The sequence below is a fragment of the Sapajus apella genome, unplaced genomic scaffold (genome assembly GCF_009761245.1).
Source record: "Sapajus apella isolate SASKATOON/1434 unplaced genomic scaffold, GSC_monkey_1.0 scaffold28, whole genome shotgun sequence".
Classification (NCBI taxonomy): Eukaryota; Metazoa; Chordata; class Mammalia; order Primates; family Cebidae; genus Sapajus; species Sapajus apella.
The window spans coordinates 5613005-5637385 of NW_022436968.1; the positions used below are offsets into that span (position 1 = coordinate 5613005).

At 35.5% G+C, this 24381-nt stretch overlaps 1 protein-coding gene across 5 annotated transcripts in view; it reads right to left on the reverse strand.

Annotated features, from left to right (window-relative positions):
- Window positions 1-24381, reverse strand: part of PMS1 (PMS1 homolog 1, mismatch repair system component) — an 85767-nt gene that overhangs the window by 51313 nt on the left and 10073 nt on the right. For all 5 annotated transcript variants that reach the window (XR_004273261.1, XM_032292651.1, XM_032292654.1 and 2 more), the window contains 3 exons: window positions 23481-23663; window positions 13904-14006; window positions 1691-1854 (listed from right to left, as the gene is read on the reverse strand). Coding sequence is in view for 4 of the 5 variants with exons in the window: in XM_032292651.1 (XP_032148542.1) it covers window positions 1691-1854; window positions 13904-14006; window positions 23481-23663 (450 nt within the window). In the remaining variant the exon portion in view is untranslated. The remainder of the gene's footprint in view (window positions 1-1690; window positions 1855-13903; window positions 14007-23480; window positions 23664-24381) is intronic.

Here is a 24381-nt window from a genome sequence, read left to right on the forward strand (position 1 = left end):
GAGTTTCCTTTAAATTCAAAACCTTCTGCACAGCAAATGAAATAATCAACAGAGTGAATAGGTGGCCTGCAGAATAGGAGAAAATATTTGCAAACTATGTCTCCAACAGAGATAACATCCGGAATGTATGAAGAGCTCAAAAAACTAAAATCAAAACCAAAAAAAAAACAAAAAATCCCATTAAAAAGTGGGCAAAGGACATGAATTGACATTCCTCAAAAGAAGACAAATGGCCAGCAAGTGCATGAAAAAATGCCCAACATCACTAATCACCAGAAAAATGCAAATTAAACCACAATGAGATATCATCTTGCCTTAGTCAGAATGGCAATGATTAAAAAGATGAACACAACAGATGTTGGTAAGGATGCAGAGAAAAGGGAACATTTACTCACTGTTGATGAGAATGTAAATTAGTATAACCTCTATGGAAAACAGTACAGAGATTTCTAAAAGAACTAAAAATAGAACTACCATTTGATCAAGTAATCGCCCTACTGGGTATCTACCCAAAGGAAATCATTATACCAGAAGGACACCTGCACTCATATGTTTATCACACCATTATTCACAACAGCAAATTTATAGAACCAACTTAAGTGCTATCAGTGTATAACTGGATGAAGAAAATGTGTATGTATACACAGTCGAATACTATTCAACCATAAAAAAGAATGAAATCACATCTTTTGCAGCAACAACAATGGAACTGGAAGTCATTATCTTAAGTGAAACTCAGAAAAAGACAAATACTGCATGTTTTCACGTAAAAGTAAAAGCTAAACCATATGTATGAACATAGAGTGTGGAATGTAGAATGACAGACAATGGAGACTGAGAAGGGTTAGAGAGGGAGGAGGCTGGATGATGACAAACTATTTAAAAGGTAAAATGTATGTTATTCTGGTGATGGAGATACTAAAAGCTCTGACTTCACACTACACAACATATCCATGTAACAAAATTACACTTGTATCCTCCTGACACACACACTCTTCCAAAGAATAAACAGTTTAGAAGGTGAAAAATGTCACTAAATTGTGAAGTCTTTAAAGGAAAAGAACCCGTCTTATTCATTTTCGTATTTCCAGATTATAACACCTGATAAAAGTAAGCACTCAAGCCATTTCTTAGATGAAAAAGTCTGTTGGGGGAAATCCCTGATTTTAGAGATTAATAAATGAAAGGTTCAATCATATTTCATATAGATATTGGGCAACAAATTAAAGATACTCTGTGGACTAACATTTTGAAAAAAAGACTTTACATCTTGTCTTTGGGCTGCTATAGCAAAATACCATAAACAGGTAGCTTATAAACAATAGAAATTTATTCCTCAAAATTTAGGAGGCTGAAAAGTCCAAGATCAAGGTACCAGATGACTTGGTGTCTAGTGAGGTCCCACTTTCTGGTTCACAGATGGTGCCTCTGACTATGTAGTGGCCTCCTCACACGGCAGAAAAAGGCAGGTAGCCCTCTCAGGTCTCCTTTATTTTAAGGGCATGAATTTCACTCACCAAAGGCCCCATGCTCTGATAACATCACATGGTGATTAGGTTTTCAACAAATAATTTTGTGAGGGCACACAAACATTTAGTCATAGCCCGTATCTAACTGATTTAGAAAATAAACATTGTTCTTTTTATTATATCATATACCAAAAAACTTATAAAAATAAAATAATGCTTACCTTGTTATGTACAAAAACAATCCTTAAGTCAGGTTTAAGGATACCATAGCTCATAAGGAGATCTTGGATCTTTTTTATTTCATCTTTACATTTTTTAGCAGTTGAGTAAAACTGCTTTCTTACAGGTAGATTCTTAAATAATCTTAAAGCAGTTACAGTTGTACCTATTGGCAGACAAGAGAAAAACATATTTAGATTTGGAAGGAACTTCACAGATCTTCAAATCCATATACAATTTGTAATTAACCCCTTCTATAACTGGAAAGCCTTCTCCTCCAATTCTAGAAACCCAAAGGCCCAACTTTGCAAACTATTCTGATTCCATGCTAGACTCTACTATTTGTAACAATACTGAACTATGAAGTATGACCTCTTCTATGTGGTCTAAACAAGCATAATCTTGCTTCTATCACTGTGGAGAAACATGTGCTTATGAGAATGCAGTATCGTAAGAAATCTGCTGGTGCTCAAACTACCTGGGAATGGTGCTTACTCTGGACTTTACAATCTACAGGAGATATAAGATTACACAGTGTATGTAATAACCTTATGTCACTGGAAATTCTTGCCTGAAATAATATCTAGTAACCTAGTTTAATTTACCTCATTTTCAACAACATTCAAAAACACAGGATAATCTAACAAAAGAATTCCCTTAACTTATAATTTAACTGAAAAGCTGAACAAAGGTGTAAATATTATACTGCTGTACTATCAGGTTAACCACTGGCTTTTACTCAAAAAAAAAAAAAAAAAAAAAAAAGGCCACTGCCATATAAAATTAGGAATGAATGTTTGTCATAGCCATATACGATAGGTCCATATTTTTAAAACACTGAAGAATGAAACATTTTAAAACTACTAGTCACCAGTTAGTCTCAGAGTTATGAAATCAATCTTCCCAGGTGATTCTTGTGAATGTAGAGTAGAGAATCATTACACTGAGGAGTAATGAAATAAATGTGTAATGTAGTGTTTCTCAACCTTGGTAGCACTGACATTTGGCCAGATAATTTGTTGTGGGGGACTATCCTCAGCATTGCAGAATGTTTAGCAGCATCTCTGGCCTCCTACCCATTAGATGCCAGTAACATCCTCCCTAGTTGTGACAATCAAATATCTCCAGATACTGCCAAATGTTCCCTGGGAAACAAAGTTGTCCTGGTTGAGAACCACTGATTTAGTATTTAACAATGACCATTTTTTTTTCTTTTTAAATAAAATAGAATAAAAAGATAAAACAGAGTGCATCACCTATAGTTAGAATAAATATGTCATGACATTGTTTTGATTAGCTATGTGTGAAATGGGTTGCCACGTAAAATTTATTTATTAGCATGAATCAGTCAAAAAGGCTAAAGTTGCTGCAATAGGTCAATCTTTGTCCTACTGCTTATAAAACAGGGCAAAAACACAAAGAAAATGGTAATCATAAAGAACATGTAAGACTTTGAAACCCTTGTGTAAAATTTTATATAGTTTTAAAGTTCCAAGAGGAGAAAAAGAAATTACTTGTAGTTTTAAAGTTGTAAAAGGAGAAAAAGAAACAAATGGAGATGTAGTTAAATAAATAATAGAAGAAAGCTTTCTGGAGTTAAAGGCTTAAGTGCAGATTTCAAGAGCTTACTTCATTATAAGGAGGAATATCTTAAAAAGAAAAAAACTACATTCTAATGGAAATTCTAAATTTTGAGGACAAGAAAAGAATTTTACAAACTCTCATACAGAAAGAACAAGTTTCATACAAGACTAACATCAGATTTCTCACCTATAACACTAGAAGACAAACAATTTATAAACTATTAAGAAGAAATTAAGAAACTGACACCCAGGTATAGGGCAAAATAAAGACATTTTTGGACTTGCAAAGATCCAGAAGCATATCACCCAAATGTATTTGATGAAAATAATGGAAGATAAACTCTAACCAAATGACGATAATATCAAAATAGAGATTTCTCCAGGTGGCGGGTACACCTATAATCCCAACTACCTGGGAGCCTTAGGCAGTAGGGATGGCTTGAGCCCAGGAGGTAGAGACCAGTCTGGGCAACAAAGTGAGATCTTGTCTTTAAAAAATAAAAAATTAGCCTGGCATGGTAGTACATGCCATCGTGTCATGGGAGGCTGAGGTGACAGTATCCTGTGAGCCCAGGAGTTCAAGGCTGCAGTGAGCTATGATTATGCCACTGCACTCAAGCCTGGGTGACAGAGCAAGACCCTGTTTCTAAGGGGGAAAGAAACACATTTTATGATGACATGATGAGAAAATAAATGTGGTGAGCAAAGCATCTTAAAAGTTTGACTGTAAACAGAAGATCCTAATGTGGGTACACTTTCCAATACAACTTAAATAAGGATTCATGAAAAGAAAGATATATAATGTAAGAGAAGGCCTAACAATAGCTTGTAACTCAATGTTATAAACTATTATTAAACTATTATCAGCATTAGTCTCTTGGTTCTCACACTGCTATGAAGATACTACCCCAGACTGCGTAATCTGTAAACAAAGGAAGTTTAGACTCACAGCTCCACATGGCTCTGGGGGCCTCAGGAAATTTACATTGATGACAGAAGGAGAAGCAGGCACCTTCTTCACAAGGTGGCAGAAGAGAGTATGAGTGTATGAAGGAGGGACTGTCAAACACTTACAAAACCATCAGATCTCCTGAGAACTCACTATTCCTGAGAACAGCATGGGAGAAACCACCCTCATGATCCAACCGCCACCTTCTCTTGACAAGTGGAGATTACAGGTCCCTCCCTCAACACATGGGGATTACAATTAGAGATGATATTTGGGTGGGGACACAGAGTCAAACCATATCAGTAACACTGGTTAACTGGAGAAGAGGGGTGGGAATGAAGAGGTATAAAGCTTACATGATCCTACATAACCTGGTCCATGGCTATCTTCTCTCCTACCAATGTCCTTCCTTCTGTTCCTACAGCACGTCAGACTTGTTTCCATCACAGACCCTTTGTACACGTTCTTCTGTCAACCTTGCCATAGCTAACTCCTTCAGATCTCAGCTTGAGTATGTCTTTTGAAAATCCATCCCTAAATGCCCTATCCAAGGCTGCTCCTTCTACACTGGAACTATGTTTCCTTTCTTTTTAGAAAATGTCACTAGTTGATAAAACTTTTGTCTGCCTCCCCTCTTAGGATACAAGTAAGAGAGCAAAGGACTACCATATTTACCATTATATCCCTAGTACCTTAAACAATGACCAATAATCTATCAGAATTTTAAAAAGTCTTAAATGAATATATTGAAGAAAGAAAATAAGAGAAAGTAATAAAGTTTGTATTTGAATTATTTATTTATGGAAGACACATAGCACTTGTAATTTTTGAAAGGAAATTTACTATAAAAAATAAGATAGGAGGGAAAAGATCTTTGTGGAAAAAGACTAAAGGAAGGGCAATATTCCTATTTTGCTCACACTTGATCTTTTCCTGCTTTTTTCTTGATCGGGTCCTCGTTAGCATATAACATTACTAACGATTTTGGTGGGGGGAGGGGTCTTCCTCTATTTTTATGTAGAGCATTTCCTTGGCTTAACTGCACACATCACTTCCAAAGGCCGGATTAAATTCCTTGGAACACCATGGCGTTTCTCACTAGTAACACTTTGGTGCTACTATTCTTTGCCTTAGGAAAGTAAACAGGTCATTGCCAAATTTTGGAGCAGAAGCTGATGGAGATCAAGAAGTGCATGCATTTAGCAATTATAGCAGGTATGCATTCTGCCTCCAATGCTTAACGGAAAACACAGACACACCGGAATCCATACCAGATCCTATTCACAGAGACCTCACTTCATTATTTGTTTTCCCTAGATGTTTCCTCCATTCTCCTGTCGTCAACTACTACCTATATGCCAATGATTCTTTTCACAGAAGTTGCAAGCAGCACTCACACTTTTGTGAATCTCTTAAAAAAAAAACACACACACACACTTCCAATTTAACTATGATACACTGCCTTAACATCAGTCCTGTGCAACACATGAAATGGTCACATCACCCTCTCACTGCTTTCAAATTTCTTTACCCCCATAAATGTGGCAATTTCTTCTGGTGCCATCAATTTTAATGCTTTGCATATGACAGCAATCCTTTGGCATTTAACACAGCTTCACTTCATTTACTTGTGATTATTTCCCTTTTTAAGTGTCATAAAGCATTTGTTGCAATAAAATATGAAGATGTTTATTCCTTCAATTAACACATGAATTATCAATATTGCACAAAACTCAATTGATACAACAATAAGAACATACAAAATTGCTGTCTTTCCAAAATGGATTTTGGGAGGCCATTAATTATAAGCCACAATTTGTTTTTAGGATGTCAAATGTGACAAAATGTGTATCTTAGAATTGATTAACTAAGACCTACACTACTCTTTTTTGTTGTTGTTGTGTTTTTTTTTTGAGACAGAGTCTGGCTCTGTTGCCAGGATGGAGAGCAGTGGCGCGATCTCGGCTCACTGTAACCTCCGCCTCCCGGGTTCAAGCGATTCTTCTGCCTCAGCCTCCCAAGCTGGGACTACAGGCACGCGCCACCACACCTGGCTAATTTTTGTATTTTTAGTAAAGACGGGGGTTTCACCATATTGGCCAAGCTATTCTTGAACTCCTGACCTTGAAATCCACCTGCCCTGGCCTCCCAAAGTGCTGGGATTACAGGCTTTAGCTATCGCACCTGGCCTCTTTTAAGTTTTATAGACAGATGCTCACTCAGTATCTTCACCTGGTTATCCTCAAAGTATCTGAAATCAACCACATTCAGGCCGGAAGTCATTATCTTCTTCCTTGGGTCTGATACTACACCTAACCTTTTTTTTCCCATATAACATCAACATCTAACTGTTTCCAAAGGCAGATACTACAGACTAAATTGATTCTTCCCTCTACTTCTTACTGCAATATTGCATTAAGTCTTATAGGTCTATCTTATTCTATCCTAAAAGTCTCTCTTAAATTTATGTAAAATCCTTTCCCTCCCCTCAAACCCTAGTAGTTCTAGTATCTCTTATAATAAGAAAATTTACAGTAGAAATTATCAGTTAATCTCATAAATAACATACTATCAATCCTACTAGTTAATTTTGTAAATAACATCGTATCAACCTTCTGCTTAAAATAAATTCCAACGGCTTACAATGGTAAGGTACAAACTACCTGGTATGATATAAAAGGCCCTTCATAATCTAAGACCTATGCTACCATTTTGTAAGCTAAATTTACTGCTTCTACTACTCTAAATCCTCACACTGAACTCTGCCACATCATTCTTAGTACTTCGTTTTATTGGCTTTTAGCTAAATAACTCTATTATTTTTAGTGGTTAATCTAGAGCGTATAACATATATTCACAACTTTATAACAGGATACCTCATCTACTCTTACCTTTTGTAAAGTTTTTGTCATATATTTTACTTTTCTGTTATAAACTCCACAGTATGCTGATTTTGTTTTAGTAAAATAAATTTTAAGAATACTCTGTCTGTCCATTTTTTTCCACACATTTTCTAGTGCTCTTCTTTCCTTCTTGCAGATTCAGGTTGCTGTGTAGAATCATTTTCCTTCGGCTTAAAAACTCTGTTAGTATTTCTTATTGTGCATGGAGGCAGATTCTCTCTGTTTTATTTGTATGAAATTGCCTTTTTTTTGTCCTCATTCTTTAAAGGACATTTTTACTGGTTATAGAAGTCCAAATTGAAAAAAAATTCTTTTTTGTTTTTAGACAGAGTCTCATTCTGTCACCCAAGCTGATAGAGTACAGTGGCACCATCTCGGCTCACTGCAACCCCTGCCTCCTTGGGTTCAAGCAATTCTCCTGACTCAGCCTCCCAAGTAGCTGGGATTACAAGTGTGCACCACCACACCCAACTAATTTTTGTATTTTCAGTAGAGATGGGGTTTCGCCATGTTGGTCAGGCTGGTCTCGAACTCCTGACCTCAGATGATCTGCCTGCCTCAGCCTCCCAAAGTGCTGGGATTACAGGCATGAGCCACTGTCCCTGGCCAAAAATTTTTTAAATATTTAAAAGATGTCATTCCATTTTTTGAGGGTTATATGTTTCTGATGGGAAATCAGCTGTCATTATTTTTGTTGTTCCTCTGAATTCAATGTTATTTTCTTCTCTGGTTGCCTTTAATATTTCCTGAAAGCTGTAAACAGCACCATATTTTTATGAATCTCTAAAAACAAAGCACTTCCAATTAAAGTATAATATACAGCCTTAACAACAGTCCTGTCCAACACATTATTGGTTTTCAGCAATTCAATTATGATGTGGTTAGCTATGGTTCTGTTTATTTTTATTCCACTTGGTTCTGTTTACTGTCTTTGGTATGTGACTTTACAACTTTTCAAAAATCTTGAAACATTCTCAGACATTTTCCTTTTTTTAAATCTTTTTTAAAATTATTATTATTATATATTTTTTGGGAGACAAAGAGTCTCACTCCATGGCCCAGGCTACAGTGCAGTGGCATGATTTTGGCTTACCGCAACCTCCAACTCCTGGATTCAAGAGATTCTCCTGCCTTAGCCACCCAAGTAGCCAGGATTACAGGCATGTGCCAAAATACAAAAAATTGGCTAATTTTTGTATTTTTAGTAGAGACAGGGCTTAACTATGTTGTCCAGGCTGATCTCAAACTCCTGACCTCAAGTGATCTGCCTACCTTGGCCTTCCAAAGTGCTACAGGTGTGAGCCACTGTGCCCAGCCCTCAGATATTTTCATTTCAAATTCTGTTCTGCCCCATTCTCTCTCTCCTGAGACTTCAGTCACATGTTATACCATTTAATGTTGCCACAGGTCTCTGATGCTCTTTCTTCATTCTACTTTTGGTGCTTTTGTCTACATCATTTTTATTGACCTGACTCCAATAAGTCCATCCAATTAATTCTTCAGACATAGTACATTTTTCATTCTAGAATTTCCATTTCTTTAGTTTCCATTTCTCCATTGAAATTTGCTACCTTCTTATCAATTTTCTTCTAAATTCTTTAACATAATTTTTTTTTTAAAGTTTTTGTCTGTTAATTCAAACATCTGGATTATTGGTGAGTTTGTTTACACTGTTTTTTCTCTTGATTATGGATCCCATTTTCCTTTCCTCAACTCTCTCAAAATTTTTATTTTTGCCAAAACTTGTGTATAAAAGAACAATAGATACTGAAGAAGAAAATATTTTCTCCCAGAAAAAGTGTTTTGTTTCCTGCCAAGCAAGTAGGGTGAAGAACAGATCTGTTCAATCTAACCAGGAGTTATCTGAGTTGAACCTTTTAGTTTCAGTTCACCTCTGGTTTCAAATGTCTTGAAGATGGAATCAGGTCTCTTCCTCTAGGAAGGCTTTAAGATCGTTCTTTCTCTAGCTCAGTCCCAATTTTCTTCATCACTTTTTACTCAACAAAAGTCCTGCTGAGATTCAGTGTGTGGGGTGGACTAGCCCTGTTTGAGGATCCCATATTCCAATCAGTCATGTCAGCCCACAAGTGGCTATTAAAAGTTCAGCTGGTTTCTCCTAGTACCATAAAAGATCCCTCATTTACAGAAGGACTGCTCCTTTATTCCTCCAGACTCAGTTAATGCTCCCAGGGATGCAAATAGCCCCCCGGCACTTCTTTTCTAGGAAGAGGTTGTCTTTCTCTTGGGCTCAGTTCATTTAAACTTCTCTGTGACACAGTTCTTCATAGTTTAACGTATACAAATTTTAAAAATTATGCTTTTCCTCCATTGCTACACAGATAGTAATGGTCTCTTGAAATCTGTATCCATCATTTTTCTCTTGCCAAAAGGTTATACTCCATGTCTTCTTACCTATCATCTTCAAACTCCTACCATCTTCAAACTCAAACATCATCTTTTCTGAAAAACTTCCTAACCTCTCTTTAAGCAGTCAGTGGCTTCATTTTGTCATTATTCACTCATCTGTGTTCCCCACTAGTCTGTAAGTTCCTAGATGACAAATATAATGGCATGCAATAGACAGAAGACAGAAATCGAGAGGGCAAAATATAAATGTGTATATGAAAGCAAAAAGAGATACCTGTTGATTTTTAAATATATGTTGTCTATCTAGGACCACACTATGCCTAATCTGTATATTGATAAATTATTGCTTCATCACCTAAAAATATCCTGTGAAATTAAATTGAGAATTATTATTATTTGAGATGCATTTTTGCTCTTGTTGCCCAGGCTGGAGTGCAATGGCACAATCTTGGCTCACTGTAACCTCTGCCTCCTGGGTTCATGTGATTCTCGTGCCTCAGCCTCCTGAGTAGCTGGGATTACAGGCACCAGCCACCACGCCCAGCTAATTTTTTGTATTTTTAGTAGAGACAAGGTTTCACCATGTCAGACAGGATGATCTCAAACTCCTGACCTCAAGATCTGCCCACCTCGGCCTCCCAAAGTGCTGGAGTATGAGCCACTGCATTCAGCCAATTGAGACTAATGAGAATTATATGTTTGAATAAAACATACTGATGGAAAAGTCTTTTCTGATTCCAAATGAACCCTGTCTCAAGAAAAAAAAAAAAAAACGAAAAACAAACAAAAAAGAAATGTGCTTCCTTAAAAGTACCAAGTAATATTGGCCAGTAGGGAGGAGGTCCCATTATACTATTATGTTTTACAAGAAGATCATTCAGCTCTCTAACTTTAGCACATCCTACGAACACCAAAATTAAACTGCAGTCTTGTAATATGCTCCCTGTTACATTTTTACATGACCCTATGGTATGCCATTTATTGGAATGGCAGCTATTTATATTCCTAATGTAAAGGTATGGTTGCTTGAATACACCAGAATGTTTTCTTAAAATATTTAATGAATAAAAGTTCCATTCTTAAATTAAGATGCAAAGATCTTTTAATACATGCGCAATCACACACAGTAGAAATTTACAAAGAACATGATGTTCTACTCTAGTAACACGGCGGGGAAAGGAAATACCTTGATCAGAGCCCTTTAAATATACTTTTGATATATGAGAAATTTCTAAGGCAGAAGTACTGAAAGGTATTAAAAGAATTTATCCAGGAGGGTAAATCAATTTAGAAAGCTTGATACTGATTACCCAGGGTAAAGAGAATAGATGTGATGACAGAAAATGATAGGACTAACACAAATAATTTACTCCATGTACTTGGTACAATAATCTAAACGATAGAGGTTTTTCTTTTTAGTTTAAAAAAAATGCTTTAAAATGGAAGTGAATAGAAGATAAGGGCAACTTAAGGTGACATACTGTTAAACGCGTAAGTCATTTTAAATGGCTAAATTAATTCAGAAAACAAATATCTACACCTAGAAAAGCCAGAACTGGAATTTCTAGTAAACTATTTTTAAACATTTTAAAATTTGTTTTATAGGCTGGGCACGGTGGCTCACGCTTATAATCCCAGCACTTTGGGAGGCCAAAGTGGGCAGATTGCTTGAGATCAGGAGTTTGAGACCAGCCTGGCCAACATGGCAAAACCCTGTATCTACTAAAAAAAATTTGCCGGGCGTGGTGGCATACACCTGTAATCCCAGCTACTTGGGAGACTGAGGCACAAGAATTGCTTTAACCTGGGAGGTGGAGGCTGCAGTCAGCCAAGATCATGCCACTGCACTCCAGTCGGCAATAGAGTGAGACTCTGTCTCAAAATAATAATAAAATATGTTTAAGGGGGTAACAAATTTTACAATGCCTAAATAAAATTTTAAGCTGTTTCTTTACCTACAATTACGCCACCCACAGATTTCATTACATCGGATAATATGAAACGTAAATGTTAAGCAGGGATGTTCACTTCACAGCAGAAATTAGTCCAAGAACCCTACATGTACAGGTATAAATTAGGATGGTTGAACTGTAATTTTATCTTACGCAGAAAATATTTAAATGGAAGCTAAATGACAGCTGGTGAAATGTGAGTATGTGATTCAATCACTCAAAAACTATCAGCACTAAGGCAATAGAAATATAAAAAGCTTTTGAAAGTGTTTGTAGATACATCCATCTAGAACAACTTAAAATTAAGACTTTGATTTTCTGCTGTTTTCCTAACCAATCAACTATAATTAGGTGAAAAAACTGAGTTATGAAAAGCAATTAGTAGTTTTGTAACTACTGACCTTCTAAATATTTAATCTTGTTTCTTGGGATAAAACAAATGTACCGAAGAAAATAAAGTTCATTTATTGACGACAGATATTCCTTAATATGCATACCTCACTTATTTAAGGTAGAAGACTGAGGTCAGCAGGAAAAGGAAAATCAACAGCAAAAGGGCAAAGATCAGATGGATTCCATATCTAAGGATTGTTATTTCATAGTTCCCATGGAGATGAATAAAGAAAAGCATGAGAAGTATGAGTGATGCAAACCCATTGGCCATCCAGATTAGACTGGTTACTACTAAGATAAAAATAAATTCTTTTAAGTTTTATAAGGCGACTAGATTACTTCAAAGTACTCTACTGGATAGCCACTCAAATATCTCCTAATGGTTTCCTAATTTGAACTCGTAAGAATTGGGGTCAGAGTATTTCTAGAGAGGAATCATATTTTACAAATGCCTTCTCTCTGTCCTAACCTTTGATATATAATAAAAGAATTATAATCTATTATTTTTAATTAAAATATATGTAATATTTGTATTAGTCTATGTCAAATAAAATAGCTGTTAGACTTGAGCTCAATTTCATTAAATGAATAAATGAGAAAAAAAGTGCTTTGCCTTAGGAGTTTCTGTTAACTCTTTTCTTTATGTGGAACAAAAATATCAATTCTAATGGGCAAAAAGTAATTGGTAATTAAGCTAAGGATTTACAAAATAAGAGAAAGAGTGAAAGAATTTGGTACCAGTATTAAAATGTAAGAAATTTATATTTTACATATGAAATGAAGACAGAATTCATTTGAAAAACTCAATAATTTGACATTAAAACTGAAGGAAGAAACCACAGACAATATACAGTATAAACAACAACAACAAAACCCACAAGTCCCTTTTCAGATCTAATAATTATTTTGAACATGACTCTAAAGAAGTAATAACTTTAACAGTCTCTTAATCATCCCATTATTAGACATTATCAGAAAAAGATTAAAGGATATATGTGAAACTCAAGCCCAAAGAGATCTTTTTTACCCTTGTAAGTAAATAGTTTTTAGAGAAACTTAAAAACATAACATATCAGCTAAACGTGGTGGCTCACATCTGTAATCTCAGCACTCTGGGAGGCCAAGGCAGGTGGATTGCTTGGGCTCAGGAGTTTGAGACCAGCCTGGGCAAAATAGCAAAACCCTGTCTCTACTAAAAGTACAAAAATTTGGTGGTGGTGTGCACCTGTAGTTCCAGCTACTTAGGAGGCTGAGGTGGGAGGATCACTTGAGCCTGTGAGGCAGAGATTGCAATGAACTAAGATGACGCCACTGCAGTCCAGTCTGTATGACAGAGTAAGACCCTGTCTCAAGAAAAAAAAAATAAAAATAAAAAATGAAAATGCACTGTGAGAACCAAGTGTATAGAAAAAAAATGCCACAAAAAAAGTAAGATATCAATTAAAATGTAATAACATTACATAAAAGTATATAAAACACTATATAACTACATTACCAGTAGAAACAATAATTAATACATGTATTTGCTTCAAAATAATACAGAAAAGGAAGAAATGGGTGAGGGTATTACATGAAAAAACTGTAGCAATGAGTTGATAAATTACTGAAACTGAGCGATAAGTGCTGTAACTTCTTAGGCATATGTTTGAAGTTTTCCATAAATAAACAAATATATTTTAATTTATTTAATCATCTCTTGAGGGTATGGCTTATTACCATTATTACCAAATCCATTATGTTTTATATGTTTCAATAAAATATTAACCTTCATATATAAAGATGACACTGGTGATCCAACACTGATAAAATGAATACTCTTAGTTTTTAAAGAAGAGTAACAAGTCCATGGAGGTGTCCAGTCTCTTATACAGTTCCTTTTGAGAACAATTCTAAATATTTCAGAAATTGGTGGCTAGAGTAAAGGCTGAATGTTTACTTGGAAGTTAACTAGCCTTTATCAGGGCCAAGCCCAAAGCAATACATTTGTACTCAAGGAGTACTTTTTTTTAAAACACATTATTAAGACAGAAAAGGTAAAGAATGTTTGTATACAAAGCTACTCTCTTACCTTGACCAAGATGTGAAGGTTTCTGAGAAAGTATGTGGCCACTGCCATCTAAAACATACTGGGTGCTAAAATTATCAGCAGCCGTCCTTGTTGTAATTAAAACCTGGGAAGAAAAAACCATCTAATAAAACTAACACTTTAGATATTGCGATGGGTTCATTATCAAAGTAGATTTGAAATAATTATTGTACAATATATTTACTCAATAATGTATTTTACCTAATAAACATTTGTGACCAATTCTTATGTAATACTCCCTAGAGTTACACCAATAAGCAATAGGCCAGCTTATACTTTTTATGTCGCAAATCACTGTTTTGAGTATTTCACTTTATTAAAACACTCGTATACAAACAAGTATACCTGAAATGCCTTTTTGTATTATATGCATTATGACTTATGTCTGTAAAAGCAAGTACTTCAACTGTATGAAGGGAACTTGCTTTTTAACAAACTATTTCTATAAATTTGTTGGTAAATAAATAATTATTTGGTAAAGTGATCATTCCCTCCCTCTTCTATATTATGTGTAAAACTGGACTTCTGTATTTCAAGTTTATGGTCCAAAAAATAAAATAAAATTTAAATTATACATATAGTTATGGATTTTTTTCTTAAACCTGAGCTTTAAACTTATTAAGTGTACATTTTTTATTAACCAAAAATCTTTAAAACATGTAAGCATATGTCAAGAAGACATTTCATTTGGCATGAAAATATTTCCTCAGATGTTAGTCATAGAAATATAAATTTTAAAGTGTCTGCCCTCTTTTGAGCTAGGTTCATCCTCAGCTGTTTACTTACTCCATGAGATAGGTATGGAAGGATAACAATAATAAAACATACCTTTGTCAGAAAGAAACAAAGTGGTGAGTGGGGATGCTGGCAAAGAAAGCACTGGGAAGAAGGTAGTCTCCTCACACACCTGGTGAACCAATGATGACCCAAAATTGGGAGTAATCTTTCTTGGCCATCATTATATGCAGAGCTGAATATTCTAAAGTAAATCTATAAAATTTAGACACCATAAGGATCCAACCCCACTGCTAGAACTCATCTGAATCCAGGTGGGTCTACACTTGATAGTTCTGTCACCCTGCCCTAACCAAGCAGATTTATTGTAGGGCCTACAGCTCTGTGGAACATGTTGGTACCATGCAAGGAATATCAGAGCAACAAAAAAGAAACAGCTTCTCTAGCTCACAGTACTAGTGGAGGACATTAGATTCTCTCTGAAAATAAAGTCTATACAACTCTTATGGGGCTCTATGTCAAGCTGCTATTACTGTGATACTATTCCCCAAAAAAGCAGAACTGAAAAACTATGAGTTTCTGAGTACTCTTAAGGGATCCACTTCTTCCAAAATATATTACATGGTTCAAATGCTGTGTAATTTAGAGGACAGAAACTGCTAGAGATTTTCTTTTCTGTGTTTAATTATTCCATAATTATTCCTTTAAAAACAATTCTACATTTAACCAACTGCTTTTCTAAAATGCCAAGGTTAACTGAATTCTATTTCTCTTCTCCAAAGAACTAGCCACCTGACCTAAAGTTGGTGTCACTGATCAAAGGCAGCCCTGGAACTCTGAGTTCCAGTACTAACTCTGCCAGTGGCTTCTAGATGGTTCTGAATAAATGATCACACATAACATCTTTAAGGGAAGGGTGATAAGATGAAGATGATGCTAATACTTTATAAGGTTACATGGGATTTTGTTTCAACCACTTCAAAGCATCTTACAAGATATTAAAGGGCTCATCCTTTAAACATATTAGTGATAACAAATATATTCCAGCCTAGATGAAGAAGCTGAAGTGCTAAAAAGCAAAATAAGACCTTAGTGCTCATAATGCAACATTTACATTAAAGTGAAAAAAACCCCTCTATTTTCCAACATTAAAATTTTGTAAAATTACAATTTATAGATTATGAAAATTTATTTAGATAGGAAATGCTTTGGAACTCATGGCTAAAGACAATAAAGCATAAAGCAAACACATAAACTTATGAAATACAGTGTGTTCCTCAAAGGACGGAAAATGAATTCAAGAGTTCGTTTCATCACATGACCCTGTGTCCAGAGCAGGAAATTTTTTGGACCAGGCATAGGTTCAGAAAGCTACTGAATTCAGCATTTGAACCTGCAGTAACTCCACCATCAGGAGCATCTCTAACAGTACACAATATTACTGGTGATTCTTACTAGAGACATTGAGGAATGGTAACAGAGAGTGAATCTTGTGATGTCAAGAGAAGCAATAAAGGAAACCAGTATTTTAAAAGGAGAAGTTTTAGAAGTCCTTAGAGAACCTCAGAGGCTATCAGTTATTAAAACTGACTCTTGTCCAGTTTACTGAGTTTCAAGAAATTGTAGTATCATTACAAAATTAAAATTACATAAAAGCATTTAAACTTTAGATAAACATAGTTTTTCTTCAATGTTTAGATAAAAAGTAAAGAAAAATATATATTCTGATAATTAGAGTAAAAATCCTCTGACAAAAATGCATTTAATTATGATAAAGACTTTTGAGTTTTTGGGGGGCTAACTTTTAGATGAACACTGACACAAATATGAGTCTAAAACTAAAGGTCTTTATGATGCAGGTGAAATACAGACTTTTGCCTGAATGACTGAAATGTTTTCTTTTCTGCATGTGAGTATGCCTGCCTGCCTGCCTGTGCAGTATATACAAGTATTGTGCACTAATTAAAGTACTCTGACTGTAGAACTTGTTCCCAGATACCCACTTGGGGAGCCTGGCAACAGGGAGCTCTTAGCCCTGGCTTTTCTCCTTTCAACAGAGTTCCATCGCCTGTGAGGAAGCTGCATTTAGGAAGTAAAATATTCAACTGCTTTGAAACTTCCCAGACTTACTCTGACTGAAGCTCTACCATCACAGCTATAAAGGAAATAGGAGACCACCCTACACTGTGGAAAAGGAGTCAGGAATCCTTGGCAGCTTAGAACCATCATAATGATGCTACGGGCTTCCCCTGACCCTTTTATAACATGTAGGCCCACAAATAAGTGAGTCCCAACTGCCATCTTCAAAACAGAATAACTCAGCTTCTCATTTTGCTCCTCTAAGCTATGGAGGCCTAATGTGATGTGATACAAAAACAAATCTATAGATCCTACATTACCTCATCACAAAATTATACAGTTCACCCTTGAGCAACACAAGTTTGAACTGTGCAGGTCCACTTACTCACAGATTTTCTGCCATCAGAAACAGCAAGACCAATCTCTCCTCTTCCACCCTTTCCTTAGCCTACTCAACATGAACACTTAATGAACAGATTCTATTTAATAAACAGAAACATATTTTCTCTTATAATTTTCTTAATAACATAAAACTAGCTTGCTTTATTGTAAGAATACAGTATATATAATACACATAACATACAAAATATGTTATCTTTTGGTCAACAGTATGCTATTAGTAGTTAAGTTTCAAAGGAGTCAAAAGTTACATGTGAATTTTTGACTGCATGACGAAGTGGTGGGGGACAGGGTCTGCACCTCAACCAGCTGATGTTTAAGGGTCAATTGCATAATGAGCTTGACATGGTCAGAATAATATTCAGTACATTGCAACCACTTAAATGGTGAATGAATGAATCAAATATAAATGTTATACAGAGGATGACTAATACTTCTGAGGAAAAAACAAGGGAAAAAAATGAACTAATACTACAGAATAAAGACATTTGGCGAGAAATTGAAGGAATTTACCTATAAATGGCTATTATATTTTAGAAAGGATTTCCCCAAATGTGGAAAAGTATACATAAACATTGAATATTGAAGTAAAATACTGTTTGCAGAAAGGAATAAGCAAGTCTAATGATCTTATCACCTATATGATACAGCAGTATACTACTTTTCACATACAAGTCCAAAGTAGAAATAACTTTCATCTGTATGCACACAATATTCAAGACAATGTAATATGTATTATTTTATTTGATCCTCACTTGATTTAAAAAAGAAAAAAAAATATTCTCAGAAAACTTAACCTTACTTTTGGCCTTTGGCCTATCCAAACACTCAGGATTTACAATTAGGTTTATGACTCCTACTTCAGAATTTGTTCTTTATTTATTTCTCCCAAAACCAAAGTGTAATTTAGCACCCATATAAAATCCAGTTCAAAAATGTTGTTAGTTTCTTAAACATTTCTTTGATAACACATATAAAATATCAACCTAAAAAGGAATAAAATATTTTAAGTATATTTTATGATAGGAATAATAAATACAAACAATCTTTATAAAAATTTGCATGAGAAGGTCAAAACAGGATTTTCACTATCTCTAATTCAACCCAGTCACTGTGCTTAGTAATTAGTGTTAGTAATTACAGATGACAAATATCTCAAAATTACTCCTCTACAGTCAACAATTTCAAGAAGTTATGCTTGCTGATGTGATTTTAAAGAAAACCATTACCAGTAAATTTGTGTCAGTTGCTGATATACTTACACTCATCACAGATCAATTACTACTTTTCATTTTTAAACGCCAACAGTTTACTCTGTAGCTATAAAAAGAATGCCTGCTCGGCACAGTGGGTCATGCCTGTAATACCAGCAATTTGGGTGGCTGAGGCAGGAAGATTGCTTGAGGCCAGGTTTTCAAGCCCAGCCTGAACAGAGTAAGACCCTATCTCTACAAAAAAATTTTTTAAATTAGAAAACAAAACAAAAATAAAGGTTTACTCCTTTGAACTGTTTAAGGTTGGAAGTTATTTTATTATTGACAAATTAGGAAAACTGACCATTCTAGTATATAAATAAAGAACATAGAATTAGATATATTTTAGATTTCTCCAGCCAATTTTGCTGAAAAGTCTAACTCAATTTTTCTTCTTAATTATCAACATTTTAAAAATAAAGAGAAAGTAATTTCAACAACCGGAGTTATGGGTGATGGCTGTTTAATAGTGTGCCCAATTACGTATCAATCTGTGGAGCCTGGGATGGTTTACAACCCTATGACTTTAAAATTATTTGCATCAGTTTGGTAGATAAAATAACCAAATCACTAATTGTTATTGTGTTCACTGTAATTTTCATCTGAAAAGTTTCACAATAAGCCAGTCATGAAAATGTATTTTTTCTATATATGAAACCTCAATTCTGAGTGCTAAGGAATATTCATTCAGTTTAAAAACTGAACTTTTTTTCCCCCAAAAAAGCAGCCATTAAATAGGTCTTACTTTAAAAATTTTATTTTTAAATGTAACTGACTTCAACAAACATACAAGATTTCCTGTTTTTCTGAAATACTATTCATAGTCCTTCCACATAAGTTTCAACTCACCTACTGCTAACAACTTAGTTATTGAACTTACTACTGCAAGCCTGGGTAAATTTGTAAATAATTTAATATTTAATATGGATGTATTTTTAAACTTTATAAATAACATTTCTAATCATGCTAGTAAGGAGGTAATATAACCTACTATGGAAAACTCCCTAATAAAAGGCATGATATTAGAACTGAATTCTGGGTTTTGCCTTGAACACACTATGTATTCCTGAATAGGCTACAAATTTCATATTTCACTTATTTCACTGTGTACAAATCCTCTGAAATCATCTACCTAGCACAGCACCCTGCATGGAGTAGACAATGAACATTACTTGATTATTAGAGATGGAGTTTTAAAGTTGAGCTAAGACTTAGCATTTGGCTTCACAAGACCTCAGTTTCCTCATGAGTACTATGAAGACACTGAAGCACAGAAGACCTACATTGCAGGCTGGCTAATCCATGAAGCTGGTTCTGAGATGGAGATTAGTGAGCAGGCAGCTTATTGGGGGGTTATCTGGGATGATCACCAGTGGGCATAGGGCAATGTTGTCCTGAACTGGGACCTTTATAGCCCCTCAATCAGTCACTGTATGCAGGTGTAAGGCAGTTCTCTTCAGCTGCAGTAAGGGCAAACTCCAGAGGAAGACTCAGGGGTGAGTCACCAACAGTTTTGGCAGCTGGGGGCTGACTGCTCAGTCCTGAAAGTGGGGGAATCTAATGGTGTACTAGAGCCCCTACTACTATCAGAATTCCTTCCAGCTAGCTCTGTATTTCCTTTAGCTTTCAGGTATAACCAAGCCTAAATCATCATCAAAAACTCTTGTGACAAAATAATACATACTGTAAGATTTCATTTATATCAAGTTCAAGAACATACAGAACTAATCTGTGTTGACAGGGGTCAGAGTAACAGTTACCTCTGAGGAGTACTGACTGGGAGTGGGTATGAGGAAACTTTCTCGGGTTCCGATAATGTTCTAAATCTTGATCAGGAGTGTACATATGTAAAAATTCATTGTGTTGTTAGTGTCTGCGTGTGTATATTCATGCATACATACACACATCTATATACGATTTTCCCAAAGACCTGTAAGAAAGGAAACTCTATAAAATACTGTATTTTCTAAGATAAACAAATGCTTGGCATTGCAAACATTTTTTTAAAACCTTACAGTTTTCTAATATTGTGATACTCTGACAATTGTTTTGTAATTCTAATGAGCAAAATTATTTTATTTATATTCAAGGCCACTTGAGTGCTTAAAAATAAAACAATGACAAAATGATCAACTTGCCTATGAAGTGGATTTAAGTAACCAAATAAGGAAACAAGATAGAAAGTGACCAATGGACAAAGACTTACAAAATTGCCATCTAAACTCAGAACTACAGTGAAGATTTGAATAAATCACATGGATCTTGTAAAACATATTTCTAAAAACCAAGTATAGTGCTGCCATCTAGCAGGCAAAGCTAATTATGACCAATTTCGGCTCTGAAGGGTTTTAAGTACACGTATCTTGCAGAAAATACAGAAATATCAAATTATCTTTTTTGACAATAATCTACCAAATAAAGCTTAAAGCCTATCTGCCAAGTTTGAACAAGAGCTAAAAAAAAAAAAAAAAAAAAAAAAAATCAAATGCTTACGTTCTAAAACAAAAAAGATGACTTCTAAAGCAGCCACTAACAGCTAAACAGTACAGGGAGATTCAGAGGTTCCCAGGTGCAAATACCATTCCATTTTAAAAACAAACTTCGTACAAGATCCAGTGTTGTAGGTTCCCATTTATAGTCTTGGGGAGAAAAATGGACAATGCCCAGTTGAACCTTCTAGTCACTCTTCCCCAAAATCTATTTGGAGGTTCAGTGAACTCTAAAGCAATCGCTGAGGAAAATAGAGAGGTACACAGTGTGCTACATTTTGGATAGAGGTTTTAAGAGTACACATAGGCTGGGTGTGGTGGCTCACGCCTGTAATCCTAACACCTTGGGAGGCCGAGGTGGGTGGATCACCTGAGGTCAGGAGTTCAAGACCAGCCTGGCCATCATGGTGAAACTCCATCTTTAAAAAAAAAAGAGTACACATAATAATTTCCCTTTAATGATGTCTCAACATCTGAATTCTAATAAACAAGGACCCCTAGTCCTCCACGCTCTAACAGCAAAATCTCCCACTTAAACTTCATCTCCTTTGCAAATTTTCTGGCCTACTTAGGACATCATGTTATACAGCCAGAAAAGTGCAAAAGTAAAAAACTGAATACAGACGGTCACCAATTTAACAATGGTGCTACTTACACAGGATTTTTTCACTTTGCAGTGCTATGGAAGTGATACGCATTCAGTAAAAAGTGGGGGATACAATAGCGATGCTGAGGCTATAAGCCTCAGCTCCCAGTCAGCCATGTGATGATGAGGATAAACAGGTCCTCTCCAGTACACTATGTTGCCAGATAATTTTGCCCAACTGTAGGCCAAGGTAAGTGTTTTGAGCATGTTAAAAGTAGGCTAGGCTGAGCTGTGATATGCTCAAAAAGTTACGCACATTAAATGCATTTTTGATTTGCAATATTTTCAACTTGCAAAGGTTTAATCAGGAATGTAATTCCCTCGTAAGTCAAGGAGCATCTGTACTGAGCTGGAATCCTATCCACAAAAAAATGGAGAAAACCTACACTATACTGTGCCAGCACTTCAAAGGAAGAAGGGCTGAGGGAAGACCACAATGAACCTAGAGACTATATCACTCCTGGGAAGACTGGACTACTAAACAGATGTCCAAAGACCAGAAGAGGAGACAGCAACAATATATCACATCTGTGCCACTTTTTCAGAACAGGTATGAAGTCCTATCATTTCACTGTACTGGAACATTCTTGCCTAAATACGGTCTGCCAGCCTAAGCACAAATGAAGAATTACATGGCTACTGGGCAAATTTCAATAGCTCAAGAGACCCTTACAATCATCCTATCACTCACTGGCACATAGGTACTGTCACACAATAAAAGAGCCCAACACCCAGAGTAATAGTATAGTACAAAAAAAGTAGTACAGAGTCATGTAATCAAACACAACTGAAATACAAAGAAATGAAGAGATCAAGGTTCTAAATGGGCTTTGCCACAAACTAGTTATAAAATCTGGAGCAGAGACAGTATAGTATAATTGGTACTATGGAACTGACCGTTTCAAGCACTAAACTCAGGAGTTTATAGACACTGAGCACCTAACCCACAGTCAGAAGGGTAAAGTTCTTGGATCCAATCTGCCCTTAACTAGCCTATGGTTTAGATCAAGTCAATTCACATCTCTAGAGCATACTTTCATTAAATGTACTGATTAGAGTGGCATTTCCAAAGTGTAGTCCACAGAACAAGCAAACAAACAAACAAAAATGATATGCTTTCTCAATAAAAGAATTTCACGGTCAAGTAGGTATAGGAAAATGTACCTATATAGACTACCAACCTTAGAGATTTACAAGGCGCTCGAATATAGTAAAGGCTCTGAGAAGTGCTGCAGTTAAACATCTGTTTAATTTCCAAATGTAAAACACACTTTGCTGCTCCTCAAAAAATTTTAAGCACAGTTATGATATGACGTAGTAAGTCTACTTCTGGGTATATGCTCAAAAGAAGTAAAAGCAGGGACTCAAATAGATATTTGTACACCAATGTTCACAGCAACATTATTCACAATAATCCAAAGGTAGGTGGAAGTAACCCAAGTGTCCACCAGTGGATGAACAGATAAACAAAATGTGGTATATACACACGATGGAATATTATTCAGCCTTAAAAAGGAAGGAAATTCTGATACATGTTACCACATGGATGAATCCTGAACCCATTATAAGAGAAAGAGACCAGATACAAAAGAACAAATAATTTATGAGTCCATTTATATGAGATACCTAGAATAGTCTAATTCATAGAGATGGAAGTAGAACAGTGAGTACTAGGGGATAGGGGAAAGGGCATTATTGTTTAATGGGTACAGAGTTTGGGATAATGAAAAGGTTGTGGAGATGAATAATGGTGATGGAGACACAACAATGTGAATGCAGAAAATGCCATTGCCACTGAATTGTACAGCATTAAAATAGTTAAAATGATCAATTTTACATTATGCGTATTTTACCAAAATAAAAATATTTAAAGCCATACTTCACCAAATACCGGGTTAGTTTCAATTGTAACATTCAGTGATTATGAAATCACTAAATAACCAATATAATTACCTTACCTCAGCTACACAACAAATTGACCCCAAGGCTTCTCCACGAAAACCGTAAGTTGTTAAATTTTCAAGATCTTCATGACTATTTATTTTTGAGGTATAGTACTTCATTGCCATCACAGGTGCATCAGCAGCCTTGATACCCTCCCCGTTATCTCGCACCTCAATTTTATCAAATCCATAGTTCTCCTACAAAATGTCAACAAACAGTTTTAGTATATAAAAATATTAAACTGTTATCACACTTAGAAACACAAGTGAAAGAATTTTGACATTTTGATTTACTTTTATGGAAACGTAACATTATAGAAATAAGAGTTTAAATTCTTTTTTTTCCTTTTTTGAGATAGAGTCTCACTCTTGTTGCCCAGGCTGGAGTGCAAAGGCGCGATCTCAGCTCACCACAATGGTTTAAGCAATTCTCTTGCCTCTGCCTACCAAGTAGCTGGGATTATGGGCATGCGCCACCACGCCCTGCCAATTTTTGTATTTTTAGTAGAAATGGGGTTTCTCCATGTTGGTCAGGTTGGTCTCGAACTCTTGACCAAAGGTGATCCGTCCGCCTTAGTCTCCCAAAGTGCTGGGATTACAAGAGTCAGCCACTGCGCTGGGCCAAGAGCTTAAATTCTTTAGCTCTACTAATTTCTAGTTATGGTACAATGGGCAACTCCCTTGTTTTCTCTGGACTCAATTCAACTGTAGAATAAGGAGGTTAGGCTGATCTTTAAGGTTTCTTTTCACTGTTTCATTATCATGGATATTTACAATATAACATAATTTGTTTAAACTTAACTAAAAAAATTATTCTGAATTACATATACCTTTTATATATGCGGTCCCCAAACAAAACAAAACAGAACAGAACAGAAGTCCATCAGCAACAAAGTAACACATATTCTAGTCAGGA